Source organism: Saimiri boliviensis, chromosome 9 (genome assembly GCF_048565385.1).
Source record: "Saimiri boliviensis isolate mSaiBol1 chromosome 9, mSaiBol1.pri, whole genome shotgun sequence".
Taxonomy (NCBI): Eukaryota; Metazoa; Chordata; class Mammalia; order Primates; family Cebidae; genus Saimiri; species Saimiri boliviensis.
The window spans coordinates 55,019,056-55,037,868 of NC_133457.1; the positions used below are offsets into that span (position 1 = coordinate 55,019,056).

An 18,813-nucleotide genomic window follows, 5' to 3' on the forward strand; every position below is an offset into this window, starting at 1 on the left:
ATATCCTTCTGTAGTTAATGCCTATTATTTCAAACTCACTTTAAAAACCTGAGTATGTCACTTTGATTTTAAAGCACAGAAAATTTAACAAAAATAAATTAGATGCCAGCTAAAATCAATACTTCTTCTCCTCCAAATTTTGAGTCCACAGTCCCCTATCTGAAACCCTTGGGTCTAGTGATGTTTCAGAATTCTGATTCTAGAAAGGTAATATAGAACATATGCCATATGTAGTCAATACTCATTCCCAACAGCAGCAGTTGTGTTCTGTGAAGTCACCCAAAACACTGAATTAGCAAATACAAAATTTTTGGCCAAGGGGAAATATACACATATAACAAATTCACACACATACACACACCCCCACACACAGAGAGTATAATCCTAAATCCTAGAACAACTCATTCTGGTAGATTTTGTATTTTTTTATTTCACATGCGAGACACGAGGTTCCGAAGTGGTAACTCTCCTGAGGCCGCCCTGGTAACTGGAGCCGAAGTTGGGATTAGACTTCATCCAACTGGCGCAGAGCTGAGCTTTCCCTACACTGTGTTGCCCCTGCTATCTCCAACTTCTGGTCACCTCTACATAAGCAGGGACAAGAAGGCAGAGTGTTGCCTAGTTCGACTTTGGCTGAGATTGCGCAAATTGGTCCCTCAAAATTTTTGCCACTCTGCGTATGTCCACGAATGACTTTGGGAGTTAGTTTAGAGAGTAAACAAATTCACAAATACAAAATCTATGAATAACGAGGATCAACTGTATTACCCCAGTGGAGTCCAAGAGAACTTCCCATAACCAAACACACTGACATTTCTGAAGCAAAACGCATGGATACTCACACAAAGTGGAATAGAGAAAGTCTATGCATATTAACATATTAGTTCAGCCCAGTGAAAGTTTCAATGCCAAACAATTTTTGCTGTTAAACTTAAGATGAAAGCGAAGTGAGGACTTATTCTAAGAAATAAAAGAAAACCTTTCCATGGACTTGGTGGCACATAATAAGACAAAAATTATTACTACATTTTCACGGCAATATGGCCATAGCAGGTGACAGGAAATGAAGGGCCCAAGCCAAGTACTTTGGCAAACAAGGCAAAAAGATGGCGCAGCCTGCACGGCAATGAAAAGAGCAAGGGACTGGCATGGCATGGTGTCCTAGGCACAGACACCCAAGCCATGCTCTGCACACATCAGAGGCACAGCCTTCTTCCACCTCCGTACTACCTTTCTCCTTTCCAGCAGTTCCTCTTTTCCTCCTTCACTGCCTGTGCCTCAGGACATCCAAAGACATTTCTTAAACTAACCATTCCAGCAAAAAAATTGAGCAACTCTGAAAAGGACAGGAAAGGAATTTCCAACTAGGGTTAAGGACAAATTAATACCTTTAACTTATATTTCAGAACTAGGATATATTTTGAAAAAAGTAGTCTTGGCCGAATGTATCTTCATAAGCAAAAACTGTATGACAGGGATACCTGAGAAGAGTACCTATGATAAAAGAACCAGTAAGGAAAAAAAGAATCACCCTCTTCACCCTTAAAAAATAAAATCAAACTAAAAAAAAATAACAAATTAATAAAATCAGAAAGTTTCCATACCGAAGACATAAACTCTTCTTGGTCATTCATACTCTCAGACACAGTGTCAGAAAAATTGGCTTCATTTGTATCTAGCGCTGAAGGCAAAGAGTGAGTTTTACACAGAGAGTAGGAAGTCAAAGACCTGGTAGAGCTGCAAGGGCTGATTTGAGGACTCAAGGGGCTTAGCACCCTGGACATGGGATCTATACTATCCGACGCTCGTCCTCTTGGAGAATGAAGACCTGTTTTGTAGTGCTCAATCTTTAGTCCATCATGTCTGTGCTGGCCATGGGTTGGCCTGGATGGCAAATTAGAAAACAAAACAAATAGAAAATTGTAGTAACTTTTCTCTTTCCAACAAAAATGTAGGAACTTTGTTTAAGCAAATAGCCTAACTAATAAGGCTATAATTTACAAAATTAGCCACCTACTCAGATCAGGTGTTCTTTCATTCATTCAGGCCCCAAAGATCCAATCCCCACTACCAGGTCCCTGCCCCCTCAAATACTTATGATATAGCCAAGAAAGATAAGCTGTCAGAGTAATCCAGTGTGGTTAGTGCTGGGACAGAAGTACTGGGCACAAAAGAAGGCACCTTACCTCACTAGCAGGTTGGGTTGGGTATAGGAATGGAGGTGAGGGTATCAGCAAATGCTCTGGGTAGGAAAACATGTAAGCCTTATAGTATGAGCTGAAGCCAGGTGGCTTTTCACTGAATACTTATTGCTTATGGTAATGGCCTATAACAAATTGACTAAAATCACAAAGGAAGCTGTTTATAAAAAGCCAAATTCTACTTCTTATGGGGCAAATGGGGTTGAAGAGGTGGGAGGGAGCATGAAAAGCCTCATGTAATACACATGTTGTTTATACTGACAACCAGAGTGTACAAAACTAAAGCTTTAATGAAAATGCTATACACCTCCCCCTCATTAATTTAACATGATCATAGCTTTACTTGTGCACACTATACTTCAGAATTAAACATGGAGTCCTTTGATGAAGATTTAATTTCTGTAATTCAGAAATTATTTTCAAAGAAATGAGAATTATATTGTACCAATACACATTTTCAATAAACTTTTAAGAAATTTTACTTGAACTCTGTATTCTTGCACTCAGTTGTTCTGCTGTGTGCTGGTTTAAAGATCCTGTCATTTTGTTTTTTGCACATCTGAGTAGAAATCTCCAGCTGAGATTTGGTATTCATCAAATCTTTCTGTAGTTGTTGATTTTCAGACACTAATTTATTTAATGCTTCAATATAATTCTCCTGGAGGTCGGCTAATGAAATCTCTTTTGCCTAATAAAAAAGAATACTAGAATCACTTAATCTGTACGAGAATACTTATGATCTGTGATACTGCTGGTTGGAAAATTCAGTATTTTTTCGTTGTAATTATTTAATCTATGGCTTTAATTTAGAAAAAGTGAAGCTTTCTTTTTAGTCCTCCAAAGACTAACAGAGAAAAAGAATTCTTCAAGTAAATGGTAGTAGAACTCTAGAAGCACAATGGGCTTCCTTATGTGCCAAGGAATTCCAAGGAGGTGGAGGAAGGATGGAACCAGGATGGAGGATAGCTGTAAGAGGGAATCAGAAACAGGGAAAAAGAAGGAAAATGGCAGCCATGTTTCTTCTGCAAGAAGGTGAAGGTTGAATAACCCCAGAATACCAAGGGAAGAAAACAGAGACCTAGATCAAGGAAAGAAATTTGAACAAAAATTTCTGAGAAAAAAATCTGGCTGGCAGGGACAACTTTTAAATAAATACTCTCTAATCTTAAACACTTTTCTACAATGTTGCATCTACTCATATATAAATTTGGACATGATAAAGCAGGATTCAAGTATACAGTGGGAATTACTATTCTGTTCTGGTATCAGAAATTTCATTGTTCTTCAATTCAAGGTGTTTCCTGGTAAGACACTACTTGAAAAATGACAGTCTGGGTGATTTTTTTTTCTAATGACAAAATAATTAGTATTCTGCAAAGTTATGGTAATCTTCTTTGGAGTTTAATGCCATGGTTAGCTTGGTCTTTCCTGTAAAAAAAAAAAAAAAAGAAAAGAAAAAAAAAATCTGAAAGTAAGCTGGTCAAGAGTGGTCTGACAAATGTAATATTCCTAACAAAAACATAAACTTTAGAATATACCTGTGAACTGTCTGTGTACAAGTAGTGACCACAAGCTACAAAATCTTTCAACAAGCTGCCAATGCCAGGTAAAGTATCAGGGAAGAACATTCGCAGGACAGATGAGTTAAGATGAAACTATTATCAGTTTTTAAAACATGGTAAATCATTTATTTTATCAGAGCTGTTGCTTTCATTATTAATTAGGTAATTTATTAAAATAGACATTTAACCCAAACATTCATTTGTAAAAGTAACATCAGCTTCCTACATGGTAAAATGCAAAAGGGCACTTTCTAATAATTATTCTTATTAATATATACAGTATATTCACACTGTAATTTCAAAACTAGAGAAAGCTTATATTGCTGATAGGGTTTTCACTAGTTTGATATGATGTCACTAAACATACTAAAAAATGATAATGCTTGCCTTTGTCAGGCATGTTTTGTACACACCTAGCTGTGTAAGAAAGAACAGTATTACCACTATTATTGATAGCTGGAAGTTTCAGGAGAAATTAAGCTGAACAGACTCTCTGGTCATGGTCTAGCCTAAGTTCCCCTGAGAGTTCTCATTCTTAAATATGAACAGATAATCACTGCAAAAGATAAAAGTCTCTCAATCAAGTACTGCTGAATCCTAAGCCTTTACAGAATTCTGTGGTGTAAATCAGTTTAGTTTTTGGATTTCTCGACCACTAGCTTAGTATTGGCTTTATTAGGGGATATCAAGTTCCCTCCCTCCCTTCCTTTTTTCCTTCCATCTTCCACCTTACAAAATGTTTAGCTATTGTCTCCTCTCCTATTAGTCCCAATCTTGTGGGTTTGTGCTTTAAAAGTACATCCTTTCACAATATTTTTAGAGGGATTTGAAGATAGAGCAAGATTAGATGAATGTTTTCATCTGCCACCTTCAATGACTGTAATATTTAATAGAATCACAAACTAATGATTTAAATAAACATTTAGTTAGTTTCAAAATTTTGGATATTGCAAACAATACTGCAATGACCATTTTGTACACATTTGCTCCTAGTGAATGGGTTCTATGGGAATGTAGATAAGTAAGATCATTCTGAAAACAATTCAGCAATGACTATCAAAATCAGAAACACACATGACCCAGGAATTTAAAGGCTATATGTATTTACACATTTGATGGATATTGCTAAGCTGTCCTCTAGAAACGCCCTATCACTTTCTCACTGACAGTACAATAAATCTGTTACCTTACATCCTCCTAACACTGGCGCTATATGTGTGTGTGTGTGTGTGTGTGTGTGTGTATACACACATATATACTTTAGTGTGTAAATATATGTATATGTATATACACTAAAGTATATATTTATACACACTAAAGTATATATATATAGTGTTTAGTTTTTAAAGGTATATATAAAGGTATATATAGACACTTTAGTTTTTAAAGGTCATTGTCAAAGCAATTAGTAAAAGAATGTCGATTTATTTTACTTTGATTATTAGAGAAGTTGAAGAGTTTTTTCTTTGTTTACTGGATATTTATATTAATTCTGTGAAGTATCTATTTACATCCTTTGCCTGTTTTTCTACTGGATTATCTCTTCCTTATTATCTTTTTAAGAAATTTTTATATATTAATTCGTATTAACCTTCTGTCTGATTATAGATTGTTTTCTCCCTATTATTCTTTTTTAATGAGGCCTTTTGCCATCCAGAAACTTCACATTTTTATGTTGTAAAATCCTTTATGGCTTCATGATGTTTGCAGAATCTTACCCTTTTGAAAGATTACAAAATTAGTCCCCCATTTTTCCTGTTGAAATAAGGTACTGCATGGCCTTTTGCATGTTCTTCCTCCCCAGTATCCACAATCCAGGATTGTAGAATTAGAACTTGTGAGAGCAAAGAGGAAGCACCTTTTAAACTATATATCTTTTTGGAGCAATACTCACTGGAAATGCAGGAAAAGAGCATTTATACAATTTTGAGACATCTGACCTACACCAAGAAAAGATGGGTCAGAATAGATGACTCATTTTGCAAATTATAGGAATTTTGTAACAAAATAGTTACAAGAGCATCTGTACTGTTTGTAACTCACTGTTGGGTAATCATGTTCTCTCTGGTTTCACGTAAGCTTGTATGCATTTCTTACCCTTGCTACTAGATTTGTCTCTTAAATGCTAGAGTAATTTGAGTCCAGCTGATCCAAAATCTCTCTTAAAAGCAAGAAAACTATCTTATTCATCCTGTGTTCATTATAGCATGTACTAAAATTCTTTGAATATAAACGATTCTAAAATATTTTATTATGTGAACCGTATCTTGTAGAAATAACATTAAAACTAAATTATTTTAAAGACAATCCTTTCTAAAAAGATAAAATGAACATAATAATCATTAACAACAATAATAATACCACCATCTAGCATATATTACATACTCCCCAAGTGCCAGGTACTACGCTAAGTCTGTCATATAAATTCTTCCAACTAAGAACACAGACTGTAGGTATATTTTATCACATACGTAATACAAAAAATACTTTCCTACTACTGGAGTGGAGAGTCATATTTTGCTCACTTCCAGCATTGTTTTGCCTTCATTTTCTTTGAGAAAATTTCTAAGTTGATCTTAACCTTCTCTTTATAATATCAGTATTTACAAAGTGGTTTTTTTTTGAAGGCTTGGACAATAAAAAACTTAAGTTTCTATTTACGTACCTCATGCAAACCCAATTCCAATTTCATCACCATTTCATTAAGACGACAATTTTCTAATTTGAGTGACTCCAACTGATCCAAAATCTCCTGAAAAAGGGAAAGCAGAAAAAAATAAATACAACATGTAACTCAACTGCATCTTCTTTTTTTTTTTTTTTTTTTTGAGATGGAGTTTCACCCTGTCGCCTAAGCTGGTGTGCAATGAGGCCATCTAGGCTCATTGTAACCTCTGCCTCCCAGGTTCAAGTGATTCTCCTGCCTCAGCCTCCCAAGTAGCTGGGATTATAGGCCCAGCTAATTTTTTGTTGACTTTAGTAGAGACGGGGTTTTACCATGTTGGCCAGGTTGGTCTCAAACTCCTGACCTCGTGATCCACCTGCCTCGGCCTCCCAGTGTGCTGGCATTACAGGTGTGAGCTGCTGCACCCTGCCTCAAATGCACCTTACAAAATTTTTCTACATGGAATTTTCATTAGGCTAAGTCACATTCTTCATTTATAAATAAATAAAGAGAGAGAGAGACTTTCTGAAAAGATTTTTTATGTGCTATTAAGGTGAATGAAGATGAATGTGATGAAGATATCATTCTAATAGGATATATCAGATGATGAAGCAGCAAAGTTTCAATTCACTGGTAAATCCCTTAAATCCCTACCCATTCTCCTGTGCTAGCCTCCTCCAATTTGGCTTCTACCTGCAACATCATTTAGAACTGTATGTACTTCATTCACAAAATAATAATTTATTTTCAGTTCTCATTCCCCTTAGCTTTTATGCTTGACCATTTCCACTTGAAAAGATTCCTTCCTTGGCTTGGCAAAAACTGTCCAATTTCTCCATTGCTCCCTTTTTTAAGCTTCATTCCAACATCTTTTTCACCCTAAATGAGAAGTATCTTAAGTTTGGTTTGATTCACTTCCCTTCTTATGCTATGCTTTCTCACTATAATCGTTAAGGGGTCTCTCAGGGAGTTTCCAATGTCACCATGAAGACAGGATACCCACAGCTAAATGCTTAATCCTGATTTTAATCTTAAACTCCAGGCCTTCAGTGGAACTGACTATTATCCATACAAAATCCCAGCCTTTATTCCAAACAAATGTGTCAAAAGAATGTCCTCTCCACCAGCTTCCCCAGTCTGTATACTTTTCACAAATTAATCATCTTTCACTAAACTTGCTTCCTGTCTTTTCTCTATTTAATTAAAGAGCATCACTTTCCATCAGCTGCCTAAGCTTAAATCCTGAGGAACATCGTTCCTTAACTTTACCTACCTCACCCTCCCTGCCAATCAAACACAAAGCCCAGTCATTTTTACCAGCCCAGTATCTCCAGAATTCATTCGTTTCCCTCTCCCTCTCTAGCCACTTCTCAGGCCACCATCTTACACCTGTAACAGCATCTGGGTGCTCCCTTTGTCTCCTTGCTTATTCTCCATTTAAGGACCATTCAATTTTACTCCTGATTGCAGTCATTCCCTACTAACCTCAGGGTCACAGTATAACACCTTTATGTGGCTAACGGAGCCCTTCAGGAGCCAGTCCCTGCTTTCCAGTTTCCTGCCTTCTACTCTTCCATCTTCTACTCTAGTTTCAACCACAGTGAACACGTTCTACTCTCTCTTAGAGACCTCTGCATTTTCCCGTGCCTGAAACATTTTTCCTCCCCCTTGACCCAGCTCACTCCTAACTCTGTTTCACTATCACACCTTCTGGAAGTCCTCTGCAGTGAGTGGTCTAGATTCAGGCTGCCTGTGGTCGCTAGTGATTCTCACCATACACCAATGATATAGTCACTTTACTTTTCTGTGTCTACTCTCACCTTCCCACCATCTTCAATAAACTCTTTGTTAACAAGCATACCCTCAGCTCAAAGCAGGTATCTAATAAAAATTTACTGAATTAAATATTATGAAAATTATGACTTTAATCAACTCCATCTTTTTAAAAATTTCAAATTTAAGAAAGGTTTTGTTCAGGCTTCACCTTATGCTCTACTGCTTTTTCTTCTGCCCTTTGCATCTCTGCTTTGAGTCTCTTTTCCATGTCTGAGGAAGAACCTTTGGTGGAAGCAATAGTGATATCTCGCTGATGTAACTCTTGAGTTAGATGAGAGATTTCCAACTTCATTCCTTCTAGTGCAGAACTATAACTTTGTTCCGCCTGTAAAATCTGTTCTTTCAACTATAAAATAGAAAAGAAAGCACCAAAAGTTAAAAGAAAGCATTTAGACAGAATAATATGTTAATAGCTAATAAAAGTTTACCTTATCTCAAGACATTAAATTTCTCATAAATTAAATCTACAGAAAAATTAGCAATTTACCAAGTTGCATATCCATACTGAACATCAGATGGTTACACCTACAATCATTTCTTATACTTCAAAACAGGGAGAGATGGGTTATTCAAGTGCTGAGGACCAGAATCAAAATCCATAGACACAAAGGACAGCACGTGTGACCTTCATTCTTTTTTTAGTTGCGAATCTAGAAGTTTTGCTTATGTGGTATCTTGGTTCACAGGATAACAAATATAAAGGACAAGAGAAGAAATCAGCTAGAAGTAATCTTAAAGAAGTAATAAAAAATACAAATCAACAAACAGGACAGTTAGGGCCCTTTCATATAGACACAAACAGCTCCGCATACCTCAATAGCCGACAAGGGTATTAACTACATCACAACACAGGAGACAATATATAAATACTCATCTTTAAAATAAGAAAATATTAAACAACAGTTCACATTTTTTGGCAAGCAACCAAGTGTATGTCTTTTAGAAAACTTTTCATCAAAACATGTTTAAAATAAAGATTTTGAGTTCAAAAAGGGCAACCTTCAGTTATCCTAAAAATATGTACTGGGCATCTGGGGGATGCCAGAGAAAGAAGGCACTTTCCCTATGCACATTCCAGGTACTCTTCCACTCCTAAATATCAAGTGGTCCCTTGAACTACATAATTCTCATTAAAAATAACCACTATAATCTCCCAACCCACAGCTCAGTCCATAAACACATACAATTTTACAATCCTAGGTATGCAGGTTTTTACCTTCTTAATCTCTGCCCTGTATTCATTGTTATGTGCTTCCATCCTCTTCAATTCTTCATATTTTTCCATTAGTTCCTGGCTCAGCTGTTTACATGTTGCACTCACAGATTCCAAACTGAATGACAAAAATAAGATCCCATATTTAAGACAAAAACAAAATCCTGAAACCTATAAACTGGACTATCTAATTTAATTCTTGATATTCAAAAATATCCAGCCAATATCTTAAACATCACCTCACTCATTTATAGTATTATATTTAAAATATTACTAAAAAGCCAATCAATAAAAAAAATCTGTGATAAAAATGTAAACTGTTGTCCTAAGGTCAAAATAATAAACTTCATTTTAGTCAAATGGAAGAGTACACATATACCTCAATGATAACAAAGACTATCTCAAGTTCCCCAAGTATTCCAAAAGGAATAAAGCAAAAAATATGTGTGTGTATATGTATGTTTGTGTATTTAACATGTAGATAAAATTAAGAAAATACTTAGTGGTTTCCAAAACCAGAAATAAATGTAAAAACAAAAAAAATTACTTAAAGATAACCTAAAAGTGTAAAATGACATTTCTCTTGTTGTTTGACTTAAGGTTAACAGTTCATATTAAAAGTACTTTTATCTTTCACATACAGAAAATGTCAGTGTACAAATAATCATGATTAATGTGTTTAAAACAAAATATCACACTCTTCTCAATCAAAAAGTTCAGAGGTATATTTAAAAAAAAAAAGTATGACAACAGTATGAGTTTAGATGGGTATGGTACAGCATTAGTCAGGATCCAATTAACAGCCAAGGAAATATCAACATCACAGCAGAACAAAAAAGGAGGATCACCATGTGTCAACTGTGACCCATCCCATCCCGACCCTGCTTCTGAGGTGGTAGGGGGAAAAACCTAAGTGAGGGGCTGCTAAGCAGGTGAAAGGTAAAGAAGGAAAGTCAGTACAGACAACTCTTTTAAAGAATTTTGTTTTAAAGAAAAATACAGAAATGTGGAAGTTACTTGACAGAGACATAGGATTAAGGGAGGGTTTTTCTCCCCCAGATGGGTGATGTTATAGCACATTTTATACCAGTGAATACGATTCAGCAGAGAGAAAGTACTTGATGATGTAGAAAAGAAAGGATGTAACTACAGAAACAGGACACAAGTGAAGTGGTTGGTCTTAAAAGTACAGATCCAAGGTAAAAATTATAGGTACAGGTATGGGCAGACTAGTAGATTTGATGACAGAAAGATTAAGATGTTCTCCTTTAATTGCTTCTGTCTTCTAATAAGAACTTAGGGCTGGGTGTGGTGGCTCACACACATAACCCCAACACTTTGGGAGGCCAAGGCTGGTGGATCACCTGAGGTCAGGAGTTCAAGACCAGCTTGGCCAACATGGTAAAACGCCATCTCTACAAAAACACAAAAATTAGTCAGGCATGATGGCAGGTGCCTGTAATCCCAGCTACTCAGGAGGCTGGGGTGGAAGAGTTGCTTGAACCTGGGAAGCGGAGGTTGCAGTGAGCAGAGATCATGCCATTGCACTCCAGCTTGGGCAACAGAGCAAGACTGCATCTCAAAAAAATAAATAAGAACACAGGCCATTTGTGGATGTTAGGAAAAAAATCTTATTTTTTTCACTAGAACTATTATATTCATTTACTTTATAAATATCAAAAATTCATTTTAATAACTTAAAATTTTTGAAATGTGTGTATAATTACGTACCTGCTTTCAAGACGAGTCACCTCTGCCTGCAGAAGTTCCTCACTAGTATGGGTAAAATTCAACTGGGACAGCACACTGTCTAAGTCCCCCTGCCCTTGAGAAGCGTACTTCTTTTCTCCCAGAGAGTCTTCCCCTGGCCTATGGAAAGACACAGGATGACTGTTAAGGCCTTTATCTTTGCCAACAAAAACAATGCAAGTCTAGTTTGTATTTTCCAATCATTTTTTGTAAACTCTTTGGAACTCGTTTGCCTCCTGCTTTATAAAAACATTATTGGGAAAGGAAAGAAAGAGCCAAGAGATGCTGCTTCTTTAAAAAGTCAGCAGCAATTTACTCCCTTCTTAACTGAGATTTGGCCTATTTTTCAAGGGAAAAAGACAAAATGGCAAAATCACTTCATTGACACTTGAAACCTTGCACCAAAGAAACCTGAAAAGTTACAGAAGAATTCTGGCAAAAATAAAAGAGTGCAACAGACTTTAATCAAGCAAGAAGGCTAGCCCAATGGCTGGCTGCTACTAATGATAAGCAGCTACTAATCACGCCCTATTCCACCAAGAAAGTGAGGCCTCCAGGAGACAGGAATGACACAGACATGAATGACAATTCCCTTCACATTTGGAGTTTCACCAAGCATGCAAACTGACCAAGACGTTTCCAACTTTTTAAACATGAGAGTCTGAGTCTCTGTTAGGAACCCAAACTGGCGGCAGAAGAAAACTAACCAAACAAAATTTTATAACACTTTAAAAACCTAACTCAGATATGATCAAACATAAAATTATGAATATGCAATATTAAAACTAGTGCTTGGACAGGCACAGCAGCTCACACCTGTAATCCCAGCACTTGGGAGACTGAGCTGGGGGGATCACCTGAGGTCAGGAGTTCAAGACCAACCTAGACAACATGGTGAATCCCCATCTCTAAAAATACAAAAAGTAGCCAGGCATGGTGGTGTACACCTGTAGTCCCAGCTACACAGGAGGCTGAGGCAGGAGAATCACTTGAACCTGGGAGGTGAAGGTTGCAGAGAGCCAGGATTGCACCACTGCACTCCAGCCTGGGTGACAGAAGGAGACTCTATCTCAAAATAAAATAAAACACAAATACAAATAAAATTAAATAAACCTAGTGCTTAATGCCTAGCCATTAAGTGGCTAAGATGAATGATATTTAAGATTAAATTTACCTTAAAGCTTCTACAGCATGTTGAGCGTCAGCTGCCTTTACTTTTTCTTTTAACTTCTCCTTTAGCATTCTTTCCTCATGGATGAGATTTTCTTGAGACTGAAGAGCTGCCCTCAATTCTCTCTTTTCTTCCTGCAGAGCCTGCAAAAAAGTCAGATATGATTACAATTTTCTTTCAATTCCATTTTCTTCCTGCAGAACCTGCAAAATACTCAGAAATTTCTAAGCCAGATATTATTACAATTTTTCTATTTCATAAGGAAGCAAGAAAGTCAGACTATTTAAAATTATGTAACAGTTACAATATTAACTCTTATAAAGCAAGAAAGAAAGTACAGATTGTAGAACCTAGTTCTAGCTTAACAACACTCTCTTAAAACACTCATACACACACTTCCCCCAATTACAGTGATTTTAAAACACACCTCTAATAGTTTTTCAGATTCCCTCAACTTTTCTTCTTTTTGCTGCTGCTCCTGCAGAACAGTCATATTGGTTCCAACCAAGTCATTGACCCTCATGGTGAGGCGCTCTATTTCCAACTCATTGGCACAGATAGTGTCATTGGCCCGCTCCAGTTTACTGCTTAAATGCTGAATTTCTGATTGGCTGGAAAGTTCCACAGACTCTAATTTCTGTTTCCGATTGGCAAGCTGAGCCTAGAAACAAAAACTATCAATCAATAGGTAAAAGGGAAATGATAATGAATGAATAGGCAAGACTAAAATGAAACTACTACTTCCATGAAAGCATAAAGCACTGGCTCAATAAAATACGTATGTTGAGAAGGGGTAAGAAAGAATTGAGAGGCTGGGCATGGTGGCTGTAATCCTAACACTATGGGAGGCTGAGACGGGCAGATCACTTGAGCTCAGGAGTTGGAGACCAGCCTGTAAACATGGCGAAACCCCATCTTTATAAAAAAAAAAAATACAAAAATTACCCGAGCATGGCAGCACGGGAGGATCACTCGAACCCGGGAAGCAGAAGTTGCAGTGAGCCAAGATCGCACCACTGCACTCCAGCCTGTGTGACAAAGTGAGACCCCGTCTCAAAAAAATAAATAAAATAAAACAAAAGAATGGATAAAGTAAAGGAATTCCTCAGGAGAAGAGATGCTATAGTATTCTACCTACTTACACAGAAATTCAACCACAACCTGTCTGGAGTTATTTCCTATTTAAAACATAGGAAATAGGAGCTATAATGCATTATTCTATTTCTGATGGAAGTTCAGAAATCAGAATTTTAAAATCACTAAATATGTAGTTTAAATTCCACCCCCCTCCACTTAGAGCATGTTGTAATTATTCTGTTTTAACATTATAAACATTCATATTTAGATTAATCAAAGTGACCATAAAATGCTCTTTAAATTCAGAGAAACGGTGAAATTGTGGACTTTTGTTTATTGGAGAAAAAGGCGTTTATAAAGGAGACGAGACTGGTTCTGTCATCAGTTTTTGGACACTTACTGAGTTAAAAGAGGTAAATACAGTGCATCTCAAACTGGTTTCTCTCAATGACGTATCTACTGACTACTATGTTTTAGGCTATGCATCTCAGCAATATTGGTTTTCAACTCCCAACTTTCTAGTTTTTACAAGTTTTAATCCAGCATCCTTATACTTCATCTACAAACTTAAGATGAATATAAATCATCTGTGGAGGTAAACTTCCCTTATTTTAAATATTTCTAAAGGGAAAAACACACAATTTTATTTTTAAAATACAAGTAGAGATATCTCTGGGAAACTTGCAGATTTAAAGATTTTATTATTTACAGTACAGGTCCAAATACTGTACTGTATACTGCAGTCAAGTAAAGTAGATGCTAAAAAGTTCCCATGAGCCAGAGAGAGTGCAGAAGGTGACGAGACTGACAAATGCTGTTTACATAAATTACAAATCAAGATTTCAGTGCCAAGAGCCATTTTTCTTTTTACCAGATTCTCACAATGGTATGAAGAAAAAACATCAACATTTAGGTTTAGATTCACTAGAACAAGTGCTAAGCATGGAACTGTCTCCAAACTTTTGAATACAATACAAACCTTTTTTCCAAGAGGAAATCTTATATAGAATCTTGTGCAGAATAAATGTGCAGATTGGGTGAGGGTGAGAAGAAGAAAAGGGTTAGAGCCCAGCTTGCTGAAATGTCCCTTAGTCCAACCCTTAACCTGTACAGCAGCCCTAGCAGAACACAGCTAGAAACCCACTACCCAATGGGCGCTCAGATAACACATAATTACAAAACACTATCTTCTTAGTACTGCAATAGCTACTTAATACTATCAACTCAAATCTGTGATCTTAAACTCAACACTGATATAATAAACTAATAGTTAAACTAAGGTATATTTTAATCACTAAGTCTAGATTTGCTAAATACAATAAACTTCTCAGTTTTGAAGAATGAAGAACATAACCTTCTTTCACTAATTTACTATTTTGGTCACACAAAAATAGTGTTTTTTAAGCATAGTGAAAAGTACATAATCAACTCAAGTACAAATGCTAAATTTTCATTGCCTAGAATATACTTGGGCTGCACTACTACATGTAGCTACTGCACAACTGAACTGTGGCCAGTCTGAATTGAGATGTGCTCTTCACTGTAAAATAAAAATTCAGTGACCCAAGAACAGAAAGTCAAGCACCATATGTTCTCACTCATAGGTGGGTGTTGAATGACAAGAACACGTGGACTCAGGGAGAGGAGCATCACACACAGGGGACAGTTGGGGGCGCTTAGGGGAGAGACAATGGCGGGTGGGGAGGGAGGCAAGCATGGAGAGGGATAACATGGGGAGAAATGCCAGATATAGCATGCACCTAAAGTAAAATAAATAAATTTAAAAAAAAAAGAAAAAAAATTCAGTTAAAGATTTTAAAGACTCAGTTCAAAATAGGTAAATATGATATTTCTGACCTACTGAGTTGAATATATTATTAAAATTAATTACACCTATTTTTACTTTTTAATGTGACTAGTAGAAAATTTTACATTACATGTGACTTACAAATATCTATTAGCACTATACTAATCTCAAGAATATTTCATCAATACTAAGAAAGTCAGAAATAAATGTAAAAAAAACGCTTCTAAAATAATGATTATTTCTGATAATTATCTGGCTTTAAAGGTATTTTAAGGCTGGCATATTATTTAAACTTTTTTTTTTATACTAACCACTAATTATTTGAGCCAGAAACAGGCATTCCTCTTATTAATCTAACATTTAGCATTCTACTGGAGTGGGTAGAGTTATTTCAACAGCACAAATCACAGCAGAGGTAGTTAAAAGAAGCAATCAAGAAGGCAATTTACATCAGGGAGACCAACTAAAGCAGCTAAAGAGTGAAGGAGAATGGAGAAGACAGTGGGGTCTGGGGGTTGAATTCAAATCCTCTTCTGCATTTGTGATAATGTACTTTCTGGTGCTTCAAGAAAATTACTCTCTCAGATAGTGAGATTACTATGAACGATGTGATATGAAGCAACAGGGCTTTTCACTTTCCAAGGAATCCCAGTATAAAGGTATGGCTATTATAAGCATCAATCCCTTACCAAGCTCCCCATCACTGTCAACTCCAAATGTGCCAGTGCAGGCCACAGCCTTGCAGCATTTCCACTAGAGAGCAGTTTGAAGAGCGTATTAACAACACATCTCCCAGTAAGATCCTCTTATCACTGTTGTATCTACGCAACTACAAATTTTAAACAGTAGGTCTAAGCCAATTCAATTAACTCTGATAATTGTACCAAGACAACAGATTAACATTTGAGTTAGGATCATTTTTCTCTTCAAAACAGGAAAAGGAGGCTTTTAAATATATATATATATACATACAAATATATTTATATACCTATAATTAAACAGATTTAAAATTAACTTCAAGAATATCTTACAGCTCATCTAAATATTTTAAAAGGCAAACATATAAAGCAACCTCTACTTTTTTTACATACTGTTTTATCAGCTTTTTCAAATGTTCTTAATGTTCTCTAAGATTTCCCTGTTTTCAAATGTTCTTAATGTTCTCTAACATTTCCTTTGCATTATGTAGGCAAGAGAAAAAGTAGCAGGAGATTCCTTGTCTTCTAAACAGAAATGACCTTGTGTTTTAGACTGTATTGATCCTTTTCCTATATTATATAACCACCATTCTGTTCTTGCATCTAGCATCACAGCTTAACTGTACTTTTTAATAAAATATATTTTATTATTTGATAGAACAAACATCCCCCATTACTCTTCTTTTAAAAAATGCTGGTGGTCGGGCGAAGTGGCTCATGCCTGTAATCCTAGCACTTTGGGAGGCCAAGGCAGGTGGATTACTTGAGGTCAGGAGTTCGAGACCAGCCTGACCAATTTGGTGAAACCCCATCTCTACTAAAAATACAAAATCAGCTGGGTGCGGTGGTGCATGCCGGTAATCCCCTAGCTACTTGGGAGGCTTAGGCAGAAGAATCATTTGAATCCGAGACGCGGAGGCTGCAGTGAGCCTAGATTGTGCCACTGCACTCCAGCCTGGGCAAGAAGAGTGAAACTCTGTCTCAAAAAAAAAAAAAAAATGTTGGCTAGTATCATTCATTTATCATTCCACGTGAATTTTAGAATCATTCTGTCAAATTCTCAAAATGTAATAGTCAATAAATTACATAATCATTTTTAAAACAAATTTAGATCCCTACCAAATACCTTACACTAAATTAATTTTTAGATAAAATATATTAAAAAGAAATGATAAAGCATTAGAAGAAATACTGGCTTAGGTAAGATTTTATAGTATGATAACAAAGAGAAATGCTGAAGAAAAACTTGATAGAATTAAGCAATTCTAAATAACTATAAAACAATTGTATTTCCATAAAAAATACTAGGCAAAAATTAAGGTAAATTGAGTAAACACACACAACTGCAACGTAATAGCAAAGGGCTTATACTTCACACTTAAGTGTATGAAGAGCTCTTTCAGAATAGTAAAATATAATCATCCAGCCAGGTGCGGTGGCTCATGCCTGTAATCCCAGCACACTGGGAGGCCAAGGAGGGTGGATTACTTGAGGTTGAGAGTTTGAGACCAGCATGACCAACATGAAGAAACTTCGTCTCTACTAAAAATACAAAAATTAGCTGTAATCCTAGCTACTTGGAAGGCTGAGGAAGGAAAATTGCTTGAACATGGGAGGCAGAGGTTGCAGTCAGCCAAGATCAGACCACCACACTCCAGCCTGAGCAACAGAGACTCCATCTCAAAAAATAAAATAAGATAAAAATAAAATATAAACATTCCAAAAGAAAAATGAGCAAAGGACACAAATAATTTATGAAAAATGAAGATGGCCATAGACAGATGAAAAAAGTACTCAACTTCACTCGTATTGAAGAATGCATGTTAAAACAATGGTATCATTTTTCTCACTTATAAGACTGGCAAAGACAAGCCTAAAAGTGGGGAAAGTCAAAAGAAATAATAGTGCTCAATGTGGGGAAAGTATGAGGAAAGAGACACTGTCACATACTGCTAGAGAAAGTCTATCAATTCATCATCAAAGAAAACTGTGGCAATATATATTAAAATATCTGAATGTACGCTGATACAGTAAATCCAATTCTAGGACCATTTCCTAAGAAAATAAATGGGTAAATACTCCTAAATGTTTATTCAAAGATGTTCATCTAAACACTATTTACAGAAATGAAAAATGAGAAACTAAATGTTCTACAATAAGGGACTGGTTACAAATGTCATTATACATTTAACAATAGGGTGGACTTCTACACTATCATTATGACTACAAATTTGTGGACATGTCATATTTGAAAAGGAAAAATTTTAAAGCTGTGATGTGCTTAGCAGCAGTACCTGTCACACAGTAAGCACTCTACATATTTTAAAATTATGTTTCGTGGAAAATTTCAAGCATACAAAAATATAGAGAGAATAAGATGATGAATCCCTATATATATATATATATATCATAGCTTCAAAAATTATCAACACTTTGCTACTCTCACTTTGCTATTTTTTAAAACCCCTCCCATACACAGTGCATATACTTTTTTTCCCCTAACAAAAGTACATCAATGTATTGCATACTGTATGTAAGCATACACAAAGTCAGAAGAAATTTACACCAAAATGTTATTCACGGTAAATCTCTAAATGGTAGAATTATGGGTGATTTTATTTCTCATTTTATCTACAATTTCTCATTTTTCTAAAATAAGCATGGATTATGTAATTTTAATAGCTGACTAAAATAAAAGAATTCCAATATCTAAGTCAAAGAATGAGAAGTTTCTGAATTACATTTTTAGATATTAAAAACATATAAGAAAAAAACGATAGAATTATTTTTTAATGGAGGGTGGGTTAATAGCCACTTACTCAGCCTCCCAGGTT

General features: G+C 35.9%; 1 protein-coding gene across 8 annotated transcripts in view; it reads right to left on the reverse strand.

The window, feature by feature from the left end:
- The window catches only part of CEP63 (centrosomal protein 63), a 98,104-nt gene that overhangs the window by 33,154 nt on the left and 46,137 nt on the right, over window positions 1-18,813 (reverse strand). For 4 of the 8 annotated variants that reach the window (XM_039461888.2, XM_074405901.1, XM_010341571.3 and 1 more), the window contains 6 exons: window positions 12,825-13,058; window positions 12,401-12,540; window positions 11,209-11,346; window positions 9,481-9,595; window positions 8,413-8,610; window positions 6,429-6,515 (listed from right to left, as the gene is read on the reverse strand). In XM_039461888.2, coding sequence (XP_039317822.1) covers window positions 6,429-6,515; window positions 8,413-8,610; window positions 9,481-9,595; window positions 11,209-11,346; window positions 12,401-12,540; window positions 12,825-13,058 — 912 coding nt within the window. Of the gene's footprint in view, window positions 1-1,604; window positions 1,885-2,683; window positions 2,890-6,428; window positions 6,516-8,412; window positions 8,611-9,480; window positions 9,596-11,208; window positions 11,347-12,400; window positions 12,541-12,824; window positions 13,059-18,813 lie in introns of all 8 variants that reach the window. The other 4 variants (XM_074405898.1, XM_074405899.1, XM_074405897.1 and 1 more) reach the window with 2 other exon arrangements.